The following is a 24090-nucleotide window of genomic DNA, read 5'->3' on the forward strand; positions in this document are numbered from 1 at the left end:
TGGAGTCTGTATCTCTGTCTCTGTATATAACTGGAGTCTGTCTCTCTGTCTCTCTGTCTCTGTTTATAACTGGAGTCTGTCTCTCTGTCTCCCTGTCTCTGTATACAACTGGAGTCTGTCTCTCTGTCTCTGTTTATAACTGGAGTCTGTCTCTCCGTCTCTCTGTCTCTGTTTATAACTGGTTTCTGTCTCTCTGTCTCTCTGTCTCTGTATATAACTGGAGTCTGTATCTCTGTCTCTGTATATAACTGGAGTCTGTCTCTCTGTCTCTCTGTCTCTGTTTATAACTGGAGTTCGTCTCTCTGTCTCTCTGTCTCTGTTTATAACTGGAGTCTGTCTCTCTGTCTCTGTATAGAACTGGAGTCTGTCTCTCTGTCTCTGTATATAACTGGAGTCTGTCTCTCTGTCTCTCTGTCTCTGTTTATAACTGGAGTCCGTCTCTCTGTCTCTGTATATAACTGGAGTCTGTCTCTCTGTCTCTCTGTCTCTGTTTATAACTGGAGTCTGTCTCTCTGTCTCTGTATAGAACTGGAGTCTGTCTGTCTCTGTATATAACTGGTTTCTGTCTCTCTGTCTCTGTTTATAACTGGAGTCTGTCTCTCTGTCTCTGTATATAACTGGAGTCTGCCTCTCTGTCTCTCTGTCTCTGTTTATAACTGGAGTCTGTCTCTCTGTCTCTCTGTCTCTGTTTATAACTGGAGTCTGTCTCTCTGTCTCTGTATATAACTGGAGTCTGTCTCTCTGTCTCTCTGTCTCTGTTTATAACTGGAGTCCGTCTCTCTGTCTCTCTGTCTCTGTTTATAACTGGAGTCTGCCTCTCTGTCTCTCTGTCTCTGTGCATAACTGGAGTCTGTCTCTCTGTCTCTCTGTCTCTGTGTACAACTGGTGTCTGTCTCTCTGTCTCTCTGTCTCTCTGTATCTGTTTATGACTGGATTCTGTCTCTCTGTCTCTGTATATAACTGGAGTCTGTCTCTCTGTCTCTCTGTCTCTGTTTATAACTGGAGTCTGTCTCTCTGTCTCTGTATATAACTGGTTTCTGTCTCTCTGTCTCTCTGTCTCTGTTTATAACTGGAGTCTGTCTCTCTGTCTCTGTTTATAACTGGAGTCTGTCTCTCTGTCTCTCTGTCTCTGTTTATAACTGGAGTCTGTATCTCTGTATCTGTTTATAACTGGAGTCTGTCTCTCCGTCTCTCTGTCTCTGTTTATAACTGGTGTCTGTCTCTCTGTCTCTCTGTCTCTGTATATAACTGGAGTCTGTCTCTCTGTCTCTCTGTCTCTGTTTATAACTGGAGTCTGCCTCTCTGTCTCTCTGTCTCTGTGCATAACTGGAGTCTGTCTCTCTGTCTCTCTGTCTCTGTGTACAGCTGGAGTCTGTCTCTCTGTCTCTGTTTATAACTGGAGTCTGTCTCTCCGTCTCTCTGTCTCTGTTTATAACTGGTGTCTGTCTCTCTGTCTCTGTTTATGACTGGAGTCCGTCTCTCTGTCTCTGTATATAACTGGAGTCTGTCTCTCTGTCTCTCTGTCTCTGTTTATAACTGGAGTCTGTCTCTCTGTCTCTGTATAGAACTGGAGTCTGTCTCTCTGTCTCTGTATATAACTGGAGTCTGTCTCTCTGTCTCTCTGTCTCTGTTTATAACTGGAGTCCGTCTCTCTGTCTCTGTATATAACTGGAGTCTGTCTCTCTGTCTCTCTGTCTCTGTTTATAACTGGAGTCTGTCTCTCTGTCTCTGTATAGAACTGGAATCTGTCTCTCTGTCTCTGTATATAACTGGTTTCTGTCTCTCTGTCTCTCTGTCTCTGTTTATAACTGGAGTCTGTCTCTCTGTCTCTGTATATAACTGGAGTCTGCCTCTCTGTCTCTCTGTCTCTGTTTATAACTGGAGTCTGTCTCTCTGTCTCTCTGTCTCTGTTTATAACTGGAGTCTGTCTCTCTGTCTCTGTATATAACTGGAATCTGCCTCTCTGTCTCTCTGTCTCTGTTTATAACTGGAGTCTGTCTCTCTGTCTCTCTGTCTCTGTTTATAACTGGAGTCTGTCTCTCTGTCTCTGTATATAACTGGAGTCTGTCTCTCTGTCTCTCTGTCTCTCTGTCTCTGTTTATAACTGGAGTCTGTCTCTCTGTCTCTGTTTATAACTGGAGTCTGTCTCTCTGTATCTGTTTATAACTGGAGTCTGTCTCTCTGTCTCTCTGTCTCTGTGCATAACTGGAGTCTGTCTCTCTGTCTACTCTGTCTCTGTGTACAACTGGAGTCTGTCTCTCTGTCTCTGTTTATAACCGGAGTCTGTCTCTCCGTCTCTCTGTCTCTGTTTATAACTGGTGTCTGTCTCTCTGTCTCTCTGTCTCTGTTTATGACTGGAGTCTGTCTCTCTGTCTCTGTATATAACTGGAGTCTGTCTCTCTGTCTCTCTGTCTCTGTTTATAACTGGAGTCTGTCTCTCTGTCTCTCTGTCTCTGTATATAACTGGAGTCTGTCTCTCTGTCTCTCTGTCTCTGTGTATAACTGGAGTCTGTCTCTCTGTCTCTCTGTCTCTGTGCATAACTGGAGTCTGTCTCTCTGTCTCTCTGTCTCTCTGTCTCTGTATATAACTGGAGTCTGTCTCTCTGTCTCTCTGTCTCTGTTTATAACTGGAGTCCGTCTCTCTGTCTCTCTGTCTCTGTTTATAACTGGAGTCTGTCTCTCTGTCTCTCTGTCTCTGTGTATAACTGGAGTCTGTCTCTCTGTCTCTCTGTCTCTGTGCATAACTGGAGTCTGTCTCTCTGTCTCTCTGTCTCTCTGTCTCTGTTTATAACTGGAGTCTGTCTCTCTGTCTCTGTGTATAACTGGAGTCTGTCTCTCTGTCTCTCTGTCTTTGTTTATAACTGGAGTCTGTCTCTCTGTCTCTGTTTATAACTGGAGTCTGTCTCTCTGTCTCTCTGTCTCTGTTTATAACTGGAGTCTGTCTCTCTGTCTCTGTATATAACTGGAATCTGCCTCTCTGTCTCTCTGTCTCTGTTTATAACTGGAGTCTGTCTCTCTGTCTCTCTGTCTCTGTTTATAACTGGAGTCTGTCTCTCTGTCTCTGTATATAACTGGAGTCTGTCTCTCTGTCTCTCTGTCTCTCTGTCTCTGTTTATAACTGGAGTCTGTCTCTCTGTCTCTGTTTATAACTGGAGTCTGTCTCTCTGTATCTGTTTATAACTGGAGTCTGTCTCTCTGTCTCTCTGTCTCTGTGCATAACTGGAGTCTGTCTCTCTGTCTACTCTGTCTCTGTGTACAACTGGAGTCTGTCTCTCTGTCTCTGTTTATAACCGGAGTCTGTCTCTCCGTCTCTCTGTCTCTGTTTATAACTGGTGTCTGTCTCTCTGTCTCTCTGTCTCTGTTTATGACTGGAGTCTGTCTCTCTGTCTCTGTATATAACTGGAGTCTGTCTCTCTGTCTCTCTGTCTCTGTTTATAACTGGAGTCTGTCTCTCTGTCTCTCTGTCTCTGTATATAACTGGAGTCTGTCTCTCTGTCTCTCTGTCTCTGTGTATAACTGGAGTCTGTCTCTCTGTCTCTCTGTCTCTGTGCATAACTGGAGTCTGTCTCTCTGTCTCTCTGTCTCTCTGTCTCTGTATATAACTGGAGTCTGTCTCTCTGTCTCTCTGTCTCTGTTTATAACTGGAGTCCGTCTCTCTGTCTCTCTGTCTCTGTTTATAACTGGAGTCTGTCTCTCTGTCTCTCTGTCTCTGTGTATAACTGGAGTCTGTCTCTCTGTCTCTCTGTCTCTGTGCATAACTGGAGTCTGTCTCTCTGTCTCTCTGTCTCTCTGTCTCTGTTTATAACTGGAGTCTGTCTCTCTGTCTCTGTGTATAACTGGAGTCTGTCTCTCTGTCTCTCTGTCTTTGTTTATAACTGGAGTCTGTCTCTCTGTCTCTGTTTATAACTGGAGTCTGTCTCTCTGTCTCTGTTTATAACTGGAGTCTGTCTCTCTGTCTCTGTTTATAACTGGAGTCTGTCTCTCTGTCTCTGTGTATAACTGGAGTCTGTCTCTCTGTCTCTCTGTCTCTGTGCATAACAGACTCCTGTCTCCAGAATTGTTCACACCAGATGTTTCAGTATCTTGTAGTGTCCCAGTCCATTTATTCCTTTAATGAGATGCTTAGAAAAAACAACAACAATAACAACAACAGGTACCTAATAAAAGTGTCCCATTAGTCAGTGGAGTTCTCTATTTCTCTCTCTTTAACACAAACCAGCTCTCTCTCTCTCCCCATTGGACTGTGAGATGTCTAATCAATCCTCATTGGCTGGTGATTACACACCACACCCTCTCCACGGAGCAGCAGCCTGTTGCCATAGCAACCTTGGGGGTCAGGGTTTAGAAGCGTGTCTCAGGTCATGTGGGCGGTGACCTGTGAAGCCCCTCCCCCTGACGGGCTCACAGACAATCCCAGCGTCCGAGAGTCAAAACGGAAGTTGGCCTGCTGGTCTCCATTGAGCGTGCACAGACTGTCCGTCAGGGTTCCACTGGGGGAGGAGCCAAGGAAAGGGTTCTGATTGGCCACAGCAGCACAAGAAACCGCCATCTTGTCTGGGTTGGCTGCGATGTTAGTGGGGGGGTTGGAGTAACCGTAGAGACCGTAGTGGGGGGAATGGAGGCAGATACTACAGTAGCCCTGGCGGGGTGGAGGATGCAGGTAGCCAATCTGAGAGGGGGGTGGGGACATGGAGCAGAATACTTCACGGTCATAAGCTGAAGGTCTTCGCACCACAGGAAGGGGGAAGGAGGAAGCGGGGTTGCCGTAGTGATGGAGGGGGTGTGTGTGTGTGTGTGTTGGTCGGCTGCAGGTGTAGTCCAGGGGAGAATGAGGGCACACCTTGAATGGGGAGGAGCAAGGAGAAGAGGAGAGCAGTTGAGATGGGACTCCATGCGACCCCGGGACTCCTGCAGGGAGACAGACAGTGGTTAGAGACACCAGTATCATTATAAACAGACAGTGGTTAGAGACACCAGTATCATTATAGACAGACAGGGGTTAGAGACACCAGTATCATTATAGACAGACAGTGGTTAGAGACACCAGTATCATTATAAACAGACAGTGGTTAGAGACACCAGTATCATTATAGACAGACAGTGGTTAGAGACACCAGTATCATTATAGACAGACAGGGGTTAGAGACACCAGTATCATTATAGAGAGACAGGGGGTTATAGACACCAGTATCATTATAGACAGACAGGGGTTAGAGACACCAGTATCATTATAGACAGACAGGGGGTTAGAGACACCAGTATCATTATAGACAGACAGGGGGTTAGTGCTACCAGTATCATTATAGACAGACAGGGGGTTAGAGACACCAGTATCATTATAGACTGACAGGGGTTAGAGACACCAGTAGCATTATAGACAGGGGTTAGAGACACCAGTATCATTATAGACAGACAGGGGGTTAGAGACACCAGTATCATTATACACAGACAGGGGTTAGAGACACCAGTATCATTATAGACAGACAGTGGTTAGAGACACCAGTATCATTATAGACAGACAGGGGTTAGAGACACCAGTATCATTATAGACAGACAGGAGGTTAGAGACACCAGTATCATTATAGACAGACAGGGGTTAGAGACACCAGTATCATTATAGACAGACAGTGGTTAGAGACACCAGTATCATTATAGACAGACAGGGGTTAGAGACACCAGTATCATTATAGACAGACAGGGGGTTAGAGACACCAGTATCATTATAGACAGACAGGGGTTAGAGACACCAGTATCATTATAGACAGACAGGGGGTTAGAGACACCAGTATCATTCTAGACAGACAGGGGGTTAGTGCTACCAGTATCATTATAGACAGACAGGGGGTTAGAGACACCAGTATCATTATAGACTGACAGGGGTTAGAGACACCAGTAGCATTATAGACAGGGGTTAGAGACACCAGTATCATTATAGACAGACAGGGGTTAGAGACACCAGTATCATTATAGACAGACAGGGGTTTAGAGACACCAGTATCATTATAGACAGGGGGATAGAGACACCAGTATCATTCTAGACAGACAGGGGGTTAGTGCCACCAGTATCATTATAGACAGACAGGGGGTTAGAGACACCAGTATCATTATAGACAGACAGGGGTTAGAGACACCAGTATCATTATAGACAGACAGGAGGTTAGAGACACCAGTATCATTATACACAGACAGGGGTTAGAGACACCAGTATCATTATAGACAGACAGGGGTTAGAGACACCAGTATCATTATAGACAGACAGGAGTTAGAGACACCAGTATCATTATAGACAGACAGTGGTTAGAGACACCAGTATCATTATAGACAGACAGGGGGTTAGAGACACCAGTATCAGTCTAGACAGACAGGGGGTTAGTGCTACCAGTATCATTATAGACAGACAGGGGGTTAGAGACACCAGTATCATTATAGACAGACAGGGGTTAGTGCCACCAGTATCATTATAGAAAGACAGGGGGTTAGAGACACTGTATCATTATAGACCGACAGGGGTTAGAGACACCAGTATCATCATAGATAGACAGGGGGTTAGAGACACCAGTATCATTATAGACAGACAGGGGTTAGAGACACCAGTATCATTATAGACAGACAGGGGGTTAGAGGCCCCAGTATCATTATAGACAGACAGGGGGTTAGAGACACCAGTATCATTATAGACAGACAGGGGTTAGAGACACCAGTATCATTATAGACAGACAGGGGTTAGAGACACCAGTAGCATTATAGACAGGGGTTAGAGACACCAGTATCATTATAGACAGACAGGTGTTAGAGACACCAGTATCATTATAGACAGACAGGGGGTTAGAGACACCAGTATCATTATAGACAGACAGGTGTTAGAGACACCAGTATCATTATAGACAGACAGGGGGTTAGAGACACCACTATCATTATAGACAGACAGGGGGTTAGAGACACCAGTATCATTATAGACAGACAGGGGGTTAGAGACACCAGTATCATTATAGACAGACAGTGGTTAGAGACACCAGTATCATTATAGACAGACAGGGGGTTAGAGACACCAGTATCATTATAGACAGACAGGGGTTAGAGACACCAGTATCATTATAGACAGACAGGGGGTTAGAGACACCAGTATCATTCTAGACAGACAGGGGTTAGAGACAACAGTATCATTATAGACAGACAGGGGTTAGAGACACCAGTATCATTCTAGGCAGACAGGGGTTAGAGACACCAGTATCATCATAGATAGACAGGGGGTTAGAGACACCAGTATCATTATAGACAGACAGGGGGTTAGAGACACCAGTATCATTATAGACAGACAGGGGTTAGAGACACCAGTATCATTATAGATAGACAGGGGTTAGAGACACCAGTATCATTATAGACAGACAGGGGTTAGAGACACCAGTAGCATTATAGACAGGGGTTAGAGACACCAGTATCATTAGAGACAGACAGGTGTTAGAGACACCAGTATCATTATAGACAGACAGGGGGTTAGAGACACCAGTATCATTATAGACAGACAGGGGGTTAGAGACCCCAGTATCATTATAGACAGACAGGGGGTTAGAGACACCAGTATCATTATAGACAGACAGGGGGTTAGAGACACCAGAATCATTATAGACAGACAGAGACACCAGTATTATTATAGACAGACAGGGGGTTAGAGACACCAGTATCATTATAGACAGACAGGGGGTTAGAGACACCAGTATCATTATAGACAGACAGGGGTTAGAGACACCAGTATCATTATAGACAGACAGGGGGTTAGAGACACCAGTATCATTCTAGACAGACAGGGGTTAGAGACACCAGTATCATTCTAGACAGACAGGGGGTTAGTGCTACCAGTATCATTCTATACAGACAGGGGGTTAGTGCTACCAGTATCATTATAGACAGACAGGGGGTTAGAGACACCAGTATCATTCTAGACAGACAGGGGGTTAGTGCCACCAGTATCATTATAGACAGACAGGGGGTTAGAGACACCAGTATCATTATAGACTGACAGGGGTTAGAGACATCAGTATCATTATAGACAGGGGTTAGATACACCTGTATCATTATAGACAGACAGGGGGTTAGAGACACCTGTATCATTATACACAGACAGGGGTTAGAGACACCAGTATCATTATAGACAGACAGGGGTTAGAGACACCAGTATCATTATAGACAGACAGGGGGTTAGTCCCACCAGTATCATTACAGACAGACAGGGGGTTAGAGACACCAGTATCATTATAGACAGACAGTGGTTAGAGACACCAGTATCATTATAGACAGACAGGGGGTTAGAGACACCAGTATCATTATAGACAGGGGGATAGAGACACCAGTATCATTCTAGACAGACAGGGGGTTAGTGCCACCAGTATCATTATAGACAGACAGGGGGTTAGAGACACCAGTATTATTTTAGACAGACAGGGGTTAGAGACACCAGTATCATCATAGATAGACAGGGGGTTAGAGACACCAGTATCATTATAGACAGACAAGGGGTTAGAGACACCAGTATCATTATAGACAAACAGGGGGTTAGAGACACCAGTATCATTATAGACAGACAGGGGTTAGAGACACCAGTATCATTATAGACAGAAAGGGGGTTAGAGACACCAGTATCATCATAGACAGACAGGTGTTAGAGACACCAGTATCATTATAGACAGACAGGGGGTTAGAGACACCAGTATCATTATAGACAGACAGGGGTTAGAGACACCACTATCATTATAGACAGACAGGGGTTAGAGACACCAGTATCATTATAGACAGACAGGGGGTTAGAGACACCAGTATCATTATAGACAGGCAGGGGGTTAGAGACACAAGTATCATTATAGACAGACAGGGGTTTAGAGACACCAGTATCATTATAGACAGAGGTTAGAGACACCAGTATCATTATAGACAGACAAGGGGTTAGAGACACCAGTATCATTATAGACAAACAGGGGGTTAGAGACACCAGAATCATTATAGACAGACAGGGGTTAGAGACACCAGTATCATTATAGACAGACAGGGGGTTAGAGACACCAGTATCATTATAGACAGACAGGTGTTAGAGACACCAGTATCATTATAGACAGACAGGGGGTTAGAGACACCAGTATCATTATAGACAGACAGGGGTTATAGACACCACTATCATTATAGACAGACAGGGGTTAGATACACCAGTATCATTATAGACAGACAGGGGGTTAGAGACACCAGTATCATTATAGACAGACAGGGGGTTAGAGACACCAGTATCATTATAGACAGACAGGGGTTAGAGACACCATTATCATTATAGACAGACAGGTGTTAGAGACACCAGTATCATTATAGACAGACAGGGGGTTAGAGACACCAGTATCATTCTAGACAGGGGGATAGAGACACCAGTATCATTCTAGACAGACAGGGAGTAAGTGCCAACAGTATCATTATAGACAGACAGGGGGTTAGAGACACCAGTATCATTATAGACAGACAGGGGTTAGAGACACCAGTATCATTATAGACAGACAGGTGTTAGAGACACCAGTATCATTATAGACAGACAGGGGGTTAGAGACACCAGTATCATTATAGACAGACAGGGGGTTAGAGACACCAGTATCATTATAGACAGACAGGGGTTAGAGACACCACTATCATTATAGACAGACAGGGGTTAGAGACACCAGTATCATTACAGACAGACAGGGGGTTAGAGACACCAGTATCATGATAGACAGACAGGGGGTTAGAGACACAAGTATCATTATAGACAGACAGGGGGTTAGAGACACCAGTATCATTATAGACAGACAGGGGGTTAGAGACACCAGTATCATCATAGATAGACAGGGGGTTAGAGACACCAGTATCATTATAGACAGACAGGGGGTTAGAGACACCAGTACCATTATAGACAGACAGGGGTTAGTGCCACCAGTATCATTATAGACAGACAGGGGGTTAGAGACACTGTATCATTATAGACAGACAGGGGTTAGAGACACCAGTATCATCATAGATAGACAGGGGTTAGAGACACCAGTATCATTATAGACAGACAGGGGTTAGAGACACCAGTAGCATTATAGACAGGGGTTAGAGACACCAGTATCATTATAGACAGACAGGTGTTAGAGACACCAGTATCATTATAGACAGACAGGGGGTTAGAGACACCAGTATCATTATAGACAGACAGGTGTTAGAGACACCAGTATCATTATAGACAGACAGGGGGTTAGAGACACCAGTATCATCATAGATAGACAGGGGGTTAGAGACACAAGTATCATTATAGACAGACAGGGGGTTAGAGACACCAGTATCATTATAGACAGACAGGGGGTTAGAGACACCAGTATCATCATAGATAGACAGGGGGTTAGAGACACCAGTATCATTATAGACAGACAGGGGGTTAGAGACACCAGTACCATTATAGACAGACAGGGGTTAGTGCCACCAGTATCATTATAGACAGACAGGGGGTTAGAGACACTGTATCATTATAGACAGACAGGGGTTAGAGACACCAGTATCATCATAGATAGACAGGGGTTAGAGACACCAGTATCATTATAGACAGACAGGGGTTAGAGACACCAGTAGCATTATAGACAGGGGTTAGAGACACCAGTATCATTATAGACAGACAGGTGTTAGAGACACCAGTATCATTATAGACAGACAGGGGGTTAGAGACACCAGTATCATTATAGACAGACAGGTGTTAGAGACACCAGTATCATTATAGACAGACAGGGGGTTAGAGACACCAGTATCATCATAGATAGACAGGGGGTTAGAGACACCAGTATCATTATAGACAGACAGGGGGTTAGAGACACCAGTATCATTATAGACAGACAGGGGTTAGTGCCACCAGTATCATTATAGACAGACAGGGGGTTAGAGACACTGTATCATTATAGACAGACAGGGGTTAGAGACACCAGTATCATCATAGATAGACAGGGGGTTAGAGACACCAGTATCATTATAGACAGACAGGGGGTTAGAGACACCAGTATCATTATAGACAGACAGGGGTTAGAGACACCAGTATCATTATAGACAGACAGGGGTTAGAGACACCAGTATCATTATAGACAGACAGGGGGTTAGAGACACCAGTATCATTATAGACAGACAGGGGGTTAGAGACCCCAGTATCATTATAGACAGACAGGGGGTTAGAGACACCAGTATCATTATAGACAGACAGGGATTAGAGACATAGGTATCATTATAGACAGACAGGGGTTAGAGACACCAGTATCATTATAGACAGACAGGGGTTAGAGACACCAGTAGCATTATAGACAGGGGTTAGAGACACCAGTATCATTATAGACAGACAGGTGTTAGAGACACCAGTATCATTATAGACAGACAGGGGGTTAGAGACACCAGTATCATTATAGACAGACAGGGGGTTAGAGACACCAGTATCATTATAGACAGACAGGGGTTGGAGACACCACTATCATTATAGACAGACAGGGGTTAGAGACACCAGTATCATTATAGACAGAAACGGGGTTAGTGACACCAGTATCATTATAGACAGACAGGGGGTTAGAGACACCAGTATCATTATAGACAGACAGGGGGTTAGAGACACCAGTATCATTATAGACAGACAGGGGGTTAGAGACACCAGTATCATTATAGACAGACAGGGGGTTAGAGACACCAGTATCATTATAGACAGACAGTGGTTAGAGACACCAGTATCATTATAGACAGACAGGGGGTTAGAGACACCAGTATCATTATAGACAGGGGGATAGAGACACCAGTATCATTCTAGACAGACAGGGGGTTAGTGCCACCAGTATCATTATAGACAGACAGGGGGTTAGAGACACCAGTATCATTTTAGACAGACAGGGGTTAGAGACACCAGTATCATCATAGATAGACAGGGGGTTAGAGACACCAGTATCGTTATAGACAGACAAGGGGTTAGAGACACCAGTATCATTATAGACAAACAGGGGGTTAGAGACACCAGTATCATTATAGACAGACAGGGGTTAGAGACACCAGTATCATTATAGACAGAAAGGGGGTTAGAGACACCAGTATCATTATAGACAGACAGGTGTTAGAGACACCAGTATCATTATAGACAGACAGGGGGTTAGAGACACCAGTATCATTATAGACAGACAGGGGTTAGAGACACCACTATCATTATAGACAGACAGGGGTTAGATACACCAGTATCATTATAGACAGACAGGGGTTAGAGACACCAGTATCATTATAGACAGACAGGGGTTAGAGACACCAGTATCATTATAGACAGAAACGGGGGTTAGAGACACCAGTATCATTATAGACAGACAGAGGGTTAGAGACACCAGTATCATTATAGACAGACAGGGGTTAGAGACACCAGTATCATTATAGACAGACAGGGGGTTAGAGACACCAGTATCATTCTAGACAGACAGGGGTTAGAGACACCAGTATCATTCTAGACAGACAGGGGGTTAGTGCTACCAGTATCATTCTATACAGACAGGGGGTTAGTGCTACCAGTATCATTATAGACAGACAGGGGGTTAGAGACACCAGTATCATTCTAGACAGACAGGGGGTTAGTGCCACCAGTATCATTATAGACAGACAGGGGGTTAGAGACACCAGTATCATTATAGACTGACAGGGGTTAGAGACACCAGTATCATTATAGACAGGGGTTAGATACACCTGTATCATTATAGACAGACAGGGGGTTAGAGACACCTGTATCATTATACACAGACAGGGGTTAGAGACACCAGTATCATTATAGACAGACAGGGGTTAGAGACACCAGTATCATTATAGACAGACAGGGGGTTAGTCCCACCAGTATCATTACAGACAGACAGGGGGTTCGAGACACCAGTATCATTATAGACAGACAGTGGTTAGAGACACCAGTATCATTATAGACAGACAGGGGGTTAGAGACACCAGTATCATTATAGACAGACAGGTGTTAGAGACACCAGTATCATTATAGACAGACAGGGGGTTAGTGCCACCAGTATCATTATAGACAGACAGGGGGTTAGAGACACCAGTATCATTTTAGACAGACAGGGGTTAGAGACACCAGTATCATCATAGATAGACAGGGGGTTAGAGACACCAGTATCATTATAGACAGACAAGGGGTTAGAGACACCAGTATCATTATAGACAAACAGGGGTTTAGAGACACCAGTATCATTATAGACAGACAGGGGTTAGAGACACCAGTAACATTATAGACAGAAAGGGGGTTAGAGACACCAGTATCATTATAGACAGACAGGTGTTAGAGACACCAGTATCATTATAGACAGACAGGGGGTTAGAGACACCAGTATCATTATAGACAGACAGGGGTTAGAGACACCAGTATCATTATAGACAGACAGGGGGTTAGAGACACCAGTATCATTATAGACAGACAGGGGGTTAGAGACACCAGTATCATTATAGACAGACAGGGGGTTAGAGACACAAGTATCATTATAGACAGACAGGGGTTTAGAGACACCAGTATCATTATAGACAGAGGTTAGAGACACCAGTATCATTATAGACAGACAAGGGGTTAGAGACACCAGTATCATTATAGACAAACAGGGGGTTAGAGACACCAGTATCATTATAGACAGACAGGGGTTAGAGACACCAGTATCATTCTAGACAGACAGGGGGTTAGTGCTACCAGTATCATTCTATACAGACAGGGGGTTAGTGCTACCAGTATCATTATAGACAGACAGGGGGTTAGAGACACCAGTATCATTCTAGACAGACAGGGGGTTAGTGCCACCAGTATCATTATAGACAGACAGGGGGTTAGAGACACCAGTATCATTATAGACTGACAGGGGTTAGAGACACCAGTATCATTATAGACAGGGGTTAGATACACCTGTATCATTATAGACAGACAGGGGGTTAGAGACCTGTATCATTATACACAGACAGGGGTTAGAGACACCAGTATCATTATAGACAGACAGGGGTTAGAGACACCAGTATCATTATAGACAGACAGGGGGTTAGTCCCACCAGTATCATTACAGACAGACAGGGGGTTCGAGACACCAGTATCATTATAGACAGACAGTGGTTAGAGACACCAGTATCATTATAGACAGACAGGGGGTTAGAGACACCAGTATCATTATAGACAGACAGGTGTTAGAGACACCAGTATCATTATAGACAGACAGGGGGTTAGTGCCACCAGTATCATTATAGACAGACAGGGGGTTAGAGACACCAGTATCATTTTAGACAGACAGGGGTTAGAGACACCAGTATCATCATAGATAGACAGGGGGTTAGAGACACCAGTATCATTATAGACAGACAAGGGGTTAGAGACACCAGTATCATTATAGACAAACAAGGGTTTAGAGACACCAGTATCATTATAGACAGACAGGGGTTAGAGACACCAGTAACATTATAGACAGAAAGGGGGTTAGAGACACCAGTATCATTATAGACAGACAGGTGTTAGAGACACCAGTATCATTATAGACAGACAGGGGGTTAGAGACACCAGTATCATTATAGACAGACAGGGGTTAGAGACACCACTATCATTATAGACAGACAGGGGTTAGAGACACCAGTATCATTATAGACAGACAGGGGGTTAGAGACACCAGTATCATTATAGACAGACAGGGGGTTAGAGACACAAGTATCATTATAGACAGACAGGGGTTTAGAGACACCAGTATCATTATAGACAGAGGTTAGAGACACCAGTATCATTATAGACAGACAAGGGGTTAGAGACACCAGTATCATTATAGACAAACAGGGGGTTAGAGACACCAGTATCATTATAGACAGACAGGGGTTAGAGACACCAGTATCATTATAGACAGACAGGGGGTTAGAGACACCAGTATCATTATAGACAGACAGGTGTTAGAGACACCAGTATCATTATAGACAGACAGGGGGTTAGAGACACCACTATCATTATAGACAGACAGGGGTTAGATACACCAGTATCATTATAGACAGACAGGGGGTTAGAGACACCAGTATCATTATAGACAGACAGGGGGTTAGAGACACCAGTATCATTATAGACAGACAGGGGTTAGAGACACCAGTATCATTATAGACAGACAGGGGTTAGAGACACCAGTATCATTTTAGACAGACAGGGGATAGAGACACCATTATCATTATAGACAGACAGGTGTTAGAGACACCAGTATCATTATAGACAGACAGGTGGTTAGAGACACCAGTATCATTCTAGACAGGGGGATAGAGACACCAGTATCATTCTAGACAGACAGGGAGTTAGTGCCAACAGTATCATTATAGACAGACAGGGGGTTAGAGACACCAGTATCATTATAGACAGACAGGGGTTAGAGACACCAGTATCATTATAGACAGACAGGTGTTAGAGACACCAGTATCATTATAGACAGACAGGGGGTTAGAGACACCAGTATCATTTTAGACAGACAGGGGTTAGAGACACCAGTATCATCATAGATAGACAGGGGGTTAGAGACACCAGTATCATTATAGACAGACAAGGGGTTAGAGACACCAGTATCATTATAGACAAACAGGGGTTTAGAGACACCAGTATCATTATAGACAGACAGGGGTTAGAGACACCAGTAACATTATAGACAGAAAGGGGGTTAGAGACACCAGTATCATTATAGACAGACAGGTGTTAGAGACACCAGTATCATTATAGACAGACAGGGGGTTAGAGACACCAGTATCATTATAGACAGACAGGGGTTAGAGACACCACTATCATTATAGACAGACAGGGGTTAGAGACACCAGTATCATTATAGACAGACAGGGGGTTAGAGACACCAGTATCATTATAGACAGACAGGGGGTTAGAGACACAAGTATCATTATAGACAGACAGGGGTTTAGAGACACCAGTATCATTATAGACAGAGGTTAGAGACACCAGTATCATTATAGACAGACAAGGGGTTAGAGACACCAGTATCATTATAGACAAACAGGGGGTTAGAGACACCAGTATCATTATAGACAGACAGGGGTTAGAGACACCAGTATCATTCTAGACAGACAGGGGGTTAGTGCTACCAGTATCATTCTATACAGACAGGGGGTTAGTGCTACCAGTATCATTATAGACAGACAGGGGGTTAGAGACACCAGTATCATTCTAGACAGACAGGGGGTTAGTGCCACCAGTATCATTATAGACAGACAGGGGGTTAGAGACACCAGTATCATTATAGACTGACAGGGGTTAGAGACACCAGTATCATTATAGACAGGGGTTAGATACACCTGTATCATTATAGACAGACAGGGGGTTAGAGACACCTGTATCATTATACACAGACAGGGGTTAGAGACACCAGTATCATTATAGACAGACAGGGGTTAGAGACACCAGTATCATTATAGACAGACAGGGGGTTAGTCCCACCAGTATCATTACAGACAGACAGGGGGTTCGAGACACCAGTATCATTATAGACAGACAGTGGTTAGAGACACCAGTATCATTATAGACAGACAGGGGGTTAGAGACACCAGTATCATTATAGACAGACAGGTGTTAGAGACACCAGTATCATTATAGACAGACAGGGGGTTAGTGCCACCAGTATCATTATAGACAGACAGGGGGTTAGAGACACCAGTATCATTTTAGACAGACAGGGGTTAGAGACACCAGTATCATCATAGATAGACAGGGGGTTAGAGACACCAGTATCATTATAGACAGACAAGGGGTTAGAGACACCAGTATCATTATAGACAAACAGGGGTTTAGAGACACCAGTATCATTATAGACAGACAGGGGTTAGAGACACCAGTAACATTATAGACAGAAAGGGGGTTAGAGACACCAGTATCATTATAGACAGACAGGTGTTAGAGACACCAGTATCATTATAGACAGACAGGGGGTTAGAGACACCAGTATCATTATAGACAGACAGGGGTTAGAGACACCACTATCATTATAGACAGACAGGGGTTAGAGACACCAGTATCATTATAGACAGACAGGGGGTTAGAGACACCAGTATCATTATAGACAGACAGGGGGTTAGAGACACAAGTATCATTATAGACAGACAGGGGTTTAGAGACACCAGTATCATTATAGACAGAGGTTAGAGACACCAGTATCATTATAGACAGACAAGGGGTTAGAGACACCAGTATCATTATAGACAAACAGGGGGTTAGAGACACCAGTATCATTATAGACAGACAGGGGTTAGAGACACCAGTATCATTATAGACAGACAGGGGGTTAGAGACACCAGTATCATTATAGACAGACAGGTGTTAGAGACACCAGTATCATTATAGACAGACAGGGGGTTAGAGACACCACTATCATTATAGACAGACAGGGGTTAGATACACCAGTATCATTATAGACAGACAGGGGGTTAGAGACACCAGTATCATTATAGACAGACAGGGGGTTAGAGACACCAGTATCATTATAGACAGACAGGGGTTAGAGACACCAGTATCATTATAGACAGACAGGGGTTAGAGACACCAGTATCATTTTAGACAGACAGGGGATAGAGACACCATTATCATTATAGACAGACAGGTGTTAGAGACACCAGTATCATTATAGACAGACAGGTGGTTAGAGACACCAGTATCATTCTAGACAGGGGGATAGAGACACCAGTATCATTCTAGACAGACGGGGAGTTAGTGCCAACAGTATCATTATAGACAGACAGGGGGTTAGAGACACCAGTATTATTATAGACAGACAGGGGTTAGAGACACCAGTATCATTATAGACAGACAGGTGTTAGAGACACCAGTATCATTATAGACAGACAGGGGGTTAGAGACACCAGTATCATTATAGACAGACAGGGGGTTAGAGACACCAGTATCATTATAGACAGACAGGGGTTAGAGACACCACTATCATTATAGACAGACAGGGGTTAGAGACACCAGTATCATTATAGACAGACAGGGGGTTAGAGACACCAGTATCATGATAGACAGACAGGGGGTTAGAGACACAAGTATCATTATAGACAGACAGGGGGTTAGAGACACCAGTATCATTATAGACAGACAGGGGGTTAGAGACACCAGTATCATCATAGATAGACAGGGGGTTAGAGACACCAGTATCATTATAGACAGACAGGGGGTTAGAGACACCAGTATCATTATAGACAGACAGGGGTTAGTGCCACCAGTAACATTATAGACAGAAAGGGGGTTAGAGACACCAGTATCATTATAGACAGACAGGTGTTAGAGACACCAGTATCATTATAGACAGACAGGGGGTTAGAGACACCAGTATCATTATAGACTGACAGGGGTTAGAGACACCAGTATCATTATAGACAGGGGTTAGATACACCTGTATCATTATAGACAGACAGGGGGTTAGAGACACCTGTATCATTATACACAGACAGGGGTTAGAGACACCAGTATCATTATAGACAGACAGGGGTTAGAGACACCAGTATCATTATAGACAGACAGGGGGTTAGTCCCACCAGTATCATTACAGACAGACAGGGGGTTCGAGACACCAGTATCATTATAGACAGACAGTGGTTAGAGACACCAGTATCATTATAGACAGACAGGGGGTTAGAGACACCAGTATCATTATAGACAGACAGGTGTTAGAGACACCAGTATCATTATAGACAAACAGGGGTTTAGAGACACCAGTATCATTATAGACAGACAGGGGTTAGAGAAACCAGTAACATTATAGACAGAAAGGGGGTTAGAGACACCAGTATCATTATAGACAGACAGGTGTTAGAGACACCAGTATCATTATAGACAGACAGGGGGTTAGAGACACCAGTATCATTATAGACAGACAGGGGTTAGAGACACCACTATCATTATAGACAGACAGGGGTTAGAGACACCAGTATCATTATAGACAGACAGGGGGTTAGAGACACCAGTATCATTATAGACATACAGGGGTTAGAGACACAAGTATCATTATAGACAGACAGGGGTTTAGAGACACCAGTATCATTATAGACAGAGGTTAGAGACACCAGTATCATTATAGACAGACAAGGGGTTAGAGACACCAGTATCATTATAGACAAACAGGGGGTTAGAGACACCAGTATCATTATAGACAGACAGGGGTTAGAGACACCAGTATCATTATAGACAGACAGGGGGTTAGAGACACCAGTATCATTATAGACAGACAGGTGTTAGAGACACCAGTATCATTATAGACAGACAGGGGGTTAGAGACACCAGTATCATTATAGACAGACAGGGGATAGAGACACCATTATCATTATAGACAGACAGGTGTTAGAGACACCAGTATCATTATAGACAGACAGGGGGTTAGAGACACCAGTATCATTCTAGACAGGGGGATAGAGACACCAGTATCATTCTAGACAGACAGGGAGTTAGTGCCAACAGTATCATTATAGACAGACAGGGGGTTAGAGACACCAGTATCATTATAGACAGACAGGGGTTAGAGACACCAGTATCATTATAGACAGACAGGTGTTAGAGACACCAGTATCATTATAGACAGACAGGGGTTAGAGACACCAGTATCATTATAGACAGATAGGGGGTTAGAGACACCAGTATCATTATAGACAGACAGGGGTTAGAGACACCACTATCATTATAGACAGACAGGGGTTAGAGACACCAGTATCATTATAGACAGACAGGGGGTTAGAGACACCAGTATCATGATAGACAGACAGGGGGTTAGAGACACAAGTATCATTATAGACAGACAGGGGGTTAGAGACACCAGTATCATTATAGACAGACAGGGGGTTAGAGACACCAGTATCATCATAGATAGACAGGGGGTTAGAGACACCAGTATCATTATAGACAGACAGGGGGTTAGAGACACCAGTATCATCATAGATAGACAGGGGGTTAGAGACACCAGTATCATTATAGACAGACAGGGGGTTAGAGACACCAGTATCATTATAGACAGACAGGGGTTAGTGCCACCAGTAACATTATAGACAGAAAGGGGGTTAGAGACACCAGTATCATTATAGACAGACAGGTGTTAGAGACACCAGTATCATTATAGACAGACAGGGGGTTAGAGGCACCAGTATCATTATAGACTGACAGGGGTTAGAGACACCAGTATCATTATAGACAGGGGTTAGATACACCTGTATCATTATAGACAGACAAGGAGTTAGAGACACCTGTATCATTATACACAGACAGGGGTTAGAGACACCAGTATCATTATAGACAGACAGGGGTTAGAGACACCAGTATCATTATAGACAGACAGGGGGTTAGTCCCACCAGTATCATTACAGACAGACAGGGGGTTCGAGACACCAGTATCATTATAGACAGACAGTGGTTAGAGACACCAGTATCATTATAGACAGACAGGGGGTTAGAGACACCAGTATCATTATAGACAGACAGGTGTTAGAGACACCAGTATCATTATAGACAGACAGGGGGTTAGTGCCACCAGTATCATTATAGACAGACAGGGGGTTAGAGACACCAGTATCATTTTAGACAGACAGGGGTTAGAGACACCAGTATCATCATAGATAGACAGGGGGTTAGAGACACCAGTATCATTATAGACAGACAAGGGGTTAGAGACACCAGTATCATTATAGACAAACAGGGGTTTAGAGACACCAGTATCATTATAGACAGACAGGGGTTAGAGACACCAGTAACATTATAGACAGAAAGGGGGTTAGAGACACCAGTATCATTATAGACAGACAGGTGTTAGAGACACCAGTATCATTATAGACAGACAGGGGGTTAGAGACACCAGTATCATTATAGACAGACAGGGGTTAGAGACACCACTATCATTATAGACAGACAGGGGTTAGAGACACCAGTATCATTATAGACAGACAGGGGGTTAGAGACACCAGTATCATTATAGACATACAGGGGTTAGAGACACAAGTATCATTATAGACAGACAGGGGTTTAGAGACACCAGTATCATTATAGACAGAGGTTAGAGACACCAGTATCATTATAGACAGACAAGGGGTTAGAGACACCAGTATCATTATAGACAAACAGGGGGTTAGAGACACCAGTATCATTATAGACAGACAGGGGTTAGAGACACCAGTATCATTATAGACAGACAGGGGGTTAGAGACACCAGTATCATTATAGACAGACAGGTGTTAGAGACACCAGTATCATTATAGACAGACAGGGGGTTAGAGACACCAGTATCATTATAGACAGACAGGGGTTAGAGACACCACTATCATTATAGACAGACAGGGGTTAGATACACCAGTATCATTATAGACAGACAGGGGGTTAGAGACACCAGTATCATTATAGACAGACAGGGGGTTAGAGACACCAGTATCATTATAGACAGACAGGGGTTAGAGACACCAGTATCATTATAGACAGACAGGGGTTAGAGACACCAGTATCATTATAGACAGACAGGGGATAGAGACACCATTATCATTATAGACAGACAGGTGTTAGAGACACCAGTATCATTATAGACAGACAGGGGGTTAGAGACACCAGTATCATTCTAGACAGGGGGATAGAGACACCAGTATCATTCTAGACAGACAGGGAGTTAGTGCCAACAGTATCATTATAGACAGACAGGGGGTTAGAGACACCAGTATCATTATAGACAGACAGGGGTTAGAGACACCAGTATCATTATAGACAGACAGGTGTTAGAGACACCAGTATCATTATAGACAGACAGGGGTTAGAGACACCAGTATCATTATAGACAGACAGGGGGTTAGAGACACCAGTATCATTATAGACAGACAGGGGTTAGAGACACCACTATCATTATAGACAGACAGGGGTTAGAGACACCAGTATCATTATAGACAGACAGGGGGTTAGAGACACCAGTATCATGATAGACAGACAGGGGGTTAGAGACACAAGTATCATTATAGACAGACAGGGGGTTAGAGACACCAGTATCATTATAGACAGACAGGGGGTTAGAGACACCAGTATCATCATAGATAGACAGGGGGTTAGAGACACCAGTATCATTATAGACAGACAGGGGGTTAGAGACACCAGTATCATTATAGACAGACAGGGGTTAGTGCCACCAGTATCATTATAGACAGACAGGGGGTTAGAGACACTGAATCATTATAGACAGACAGGGGTTAGAGACACCAGTATCATCATAGATAGACAGGGGGTTAGAGACACCAGTATCATTATAGACAGACAGGGGGTTAGAGACACCAGTATCATTATAGACAGACAGGGGTTAGAGACACCAGTATCATTATAGATAGACAGGGGTTAGAGACACCAGTATCATTATAGACAGACAGGGGGTTAGAGACCCCAGTATCATTATAGACAGACAGGGGGTTAGAGACACCAGTATCATTATAGACAGACAGGTGTTAGAGACACCAGTATCATTATAGACAGACAGGGGGTTAGAGACACCAGTATCATTCTAGACAGACAGGGGTTAGAGACACCAGTAGCATTATAGACAGGGGTTAGAGACACCAGTATCATTATAGACAGACAGGTGTTAGAGACACCAGTATCATTATAGACAGACAGGGGGTTAGAGACACCAGTATCATTATAGACAGACAGATGTTAGAGACACCAGTATCATTATAGACAGACAGGGGGTTAGAGACACCAGTATCATTATAGACAGACAGGGGGTTAGAGACACCAGTATCATTATAGACAGACAGGGGTTGGAGACACCACTATCATTATAGACAGACAGGGGTTAGAGACACCAGTATCATTATAGATAGAAACGGGGTTAGAGACACCAGTATCATTATAGACAGACAGGGGGTTAGAGACACCAGTATCATTATAGACAGACAGGGGGTTAGAGACACCAGTATCATTATAGACAGACAGGGGGTTAGAGACACCAGTATCATTATAGACAGACAGGGGGTTAGAGACACCAGTATCATTATAGACAGACAGGGGTTAGTGCCACCAGTATCATTATAGACAGACAGGGGGTTAGTGCCACCAGTATCATTACAGACAGACAGGGGGTTAGAGACACCAGTATCATTATAGACAGACAGTGGTTAGAGACACCAGTATCATTATAGACAGACAGGGGGTTAGAGACACCAGTATCATTATAGACAGGGGATAGAGACACCAGTATCATTCTAGACAGACAGGGGGTTAGTGCCACCAGTATCATTATAGACAGACATGGGGTTAGAGACACCAGTATCATTTTAGACAGACAGGGGGTTAGAGACACCAGTATCATCATAGATAGACAGGGGGTTAGAGACACCAGTATCGTTATAGACAGACAAGGGGTTAGAGACACCAGTATCATTATAGACAAACAGGGGGTTAGAGACACCAGTATCATTATAGACAGACAGGGGTTAGAGACACCAGTATCATTATAGACAGAAAGGGGGTTAGAGACACCAGTATCATTATAGACAGACAGGTGTTAGAGACACCAGTATCATTATAGACAGACAGGGGGTTAGAGACACCAGTATCATTATAGACAGACAGGGGTTAGAGACACCACTATCATTATAGACAGACAGGGGTTAGAGACACCAGTATCATTATAGACAGACAGGGGGTTAGAGACACCAGTATCATTATAGACAGACAGGGGGTTAGAGACACAAGTATCATTATAGACAGACAGGGGTTTAGAGACACCAGTATCATTATAGACAGAGGTTAGAGACACCAGTATCATTATAGACAGACAGGGGTTAGAGACACCAGTATCATTATAGACAGACAGGGGGTTAGAGACACCAGTATCATTATAGACAGACAGGGGGTTAGAGACACCAGTATCATTATAGACAGACAGGGTTTCGAGACACCAGTATCATTATAGACAGACAGGGGGTTAGAGACACCAGTATCATTATAGACATACAGGGGGTTAGAGACACCAGTGTCATTATAGACAGACAGGGGGTTAGAGACACCAGTATCATTAACTCAGAAAGATGCTGTAACAATAACGTAACAAACTT

The 24090-nt window shown here is 43.8% G+C and overlaps 1 protein-coding gene across 1 annotated transcript in view; it reads right to left on the bottom strand.

Annotated features, from left to right (window-relative positions):
* Positions 1–4085: 4085 nt before the first annotated feature.
* The window catches only part of LOC139407925 (T-box transcription factor TBX18-like), a 54970-nt gene continuing 34965 nt past the window's right edge, over positions 4086–24090 (bottom strand). Inside the window, exon 8 of the mRNA XM_071151808.1 lies at positions 4086–4908. Within this exon, the coding sequence (XP_071007909.1) occupies positions 4355–4908 (554 nt within the window). The 3' untranslated portion in view covers positions 4086–4354. The remainder of the gene's footprint in view (positions 4909–24090) is intronic.

The sequence above is a fragment of the Oncorhynchus clarkii genome, chromosome 4 (assembly GCF_045791955.1).
Source record: "Oncorhynchus clarkii lewisi isolate Uvic-CL-2024 chromosome 4, UVic_Ocla_1.0, whole genome shotgun sequence".
In the NCBI taxonomy this organism is placed as follows: Eukaryota; Metazoa; Chordata; class Actinopteri; order Salmoniformes; family Salmonidae; genus Oncorhynchus; species Oncorhynchus clarkii.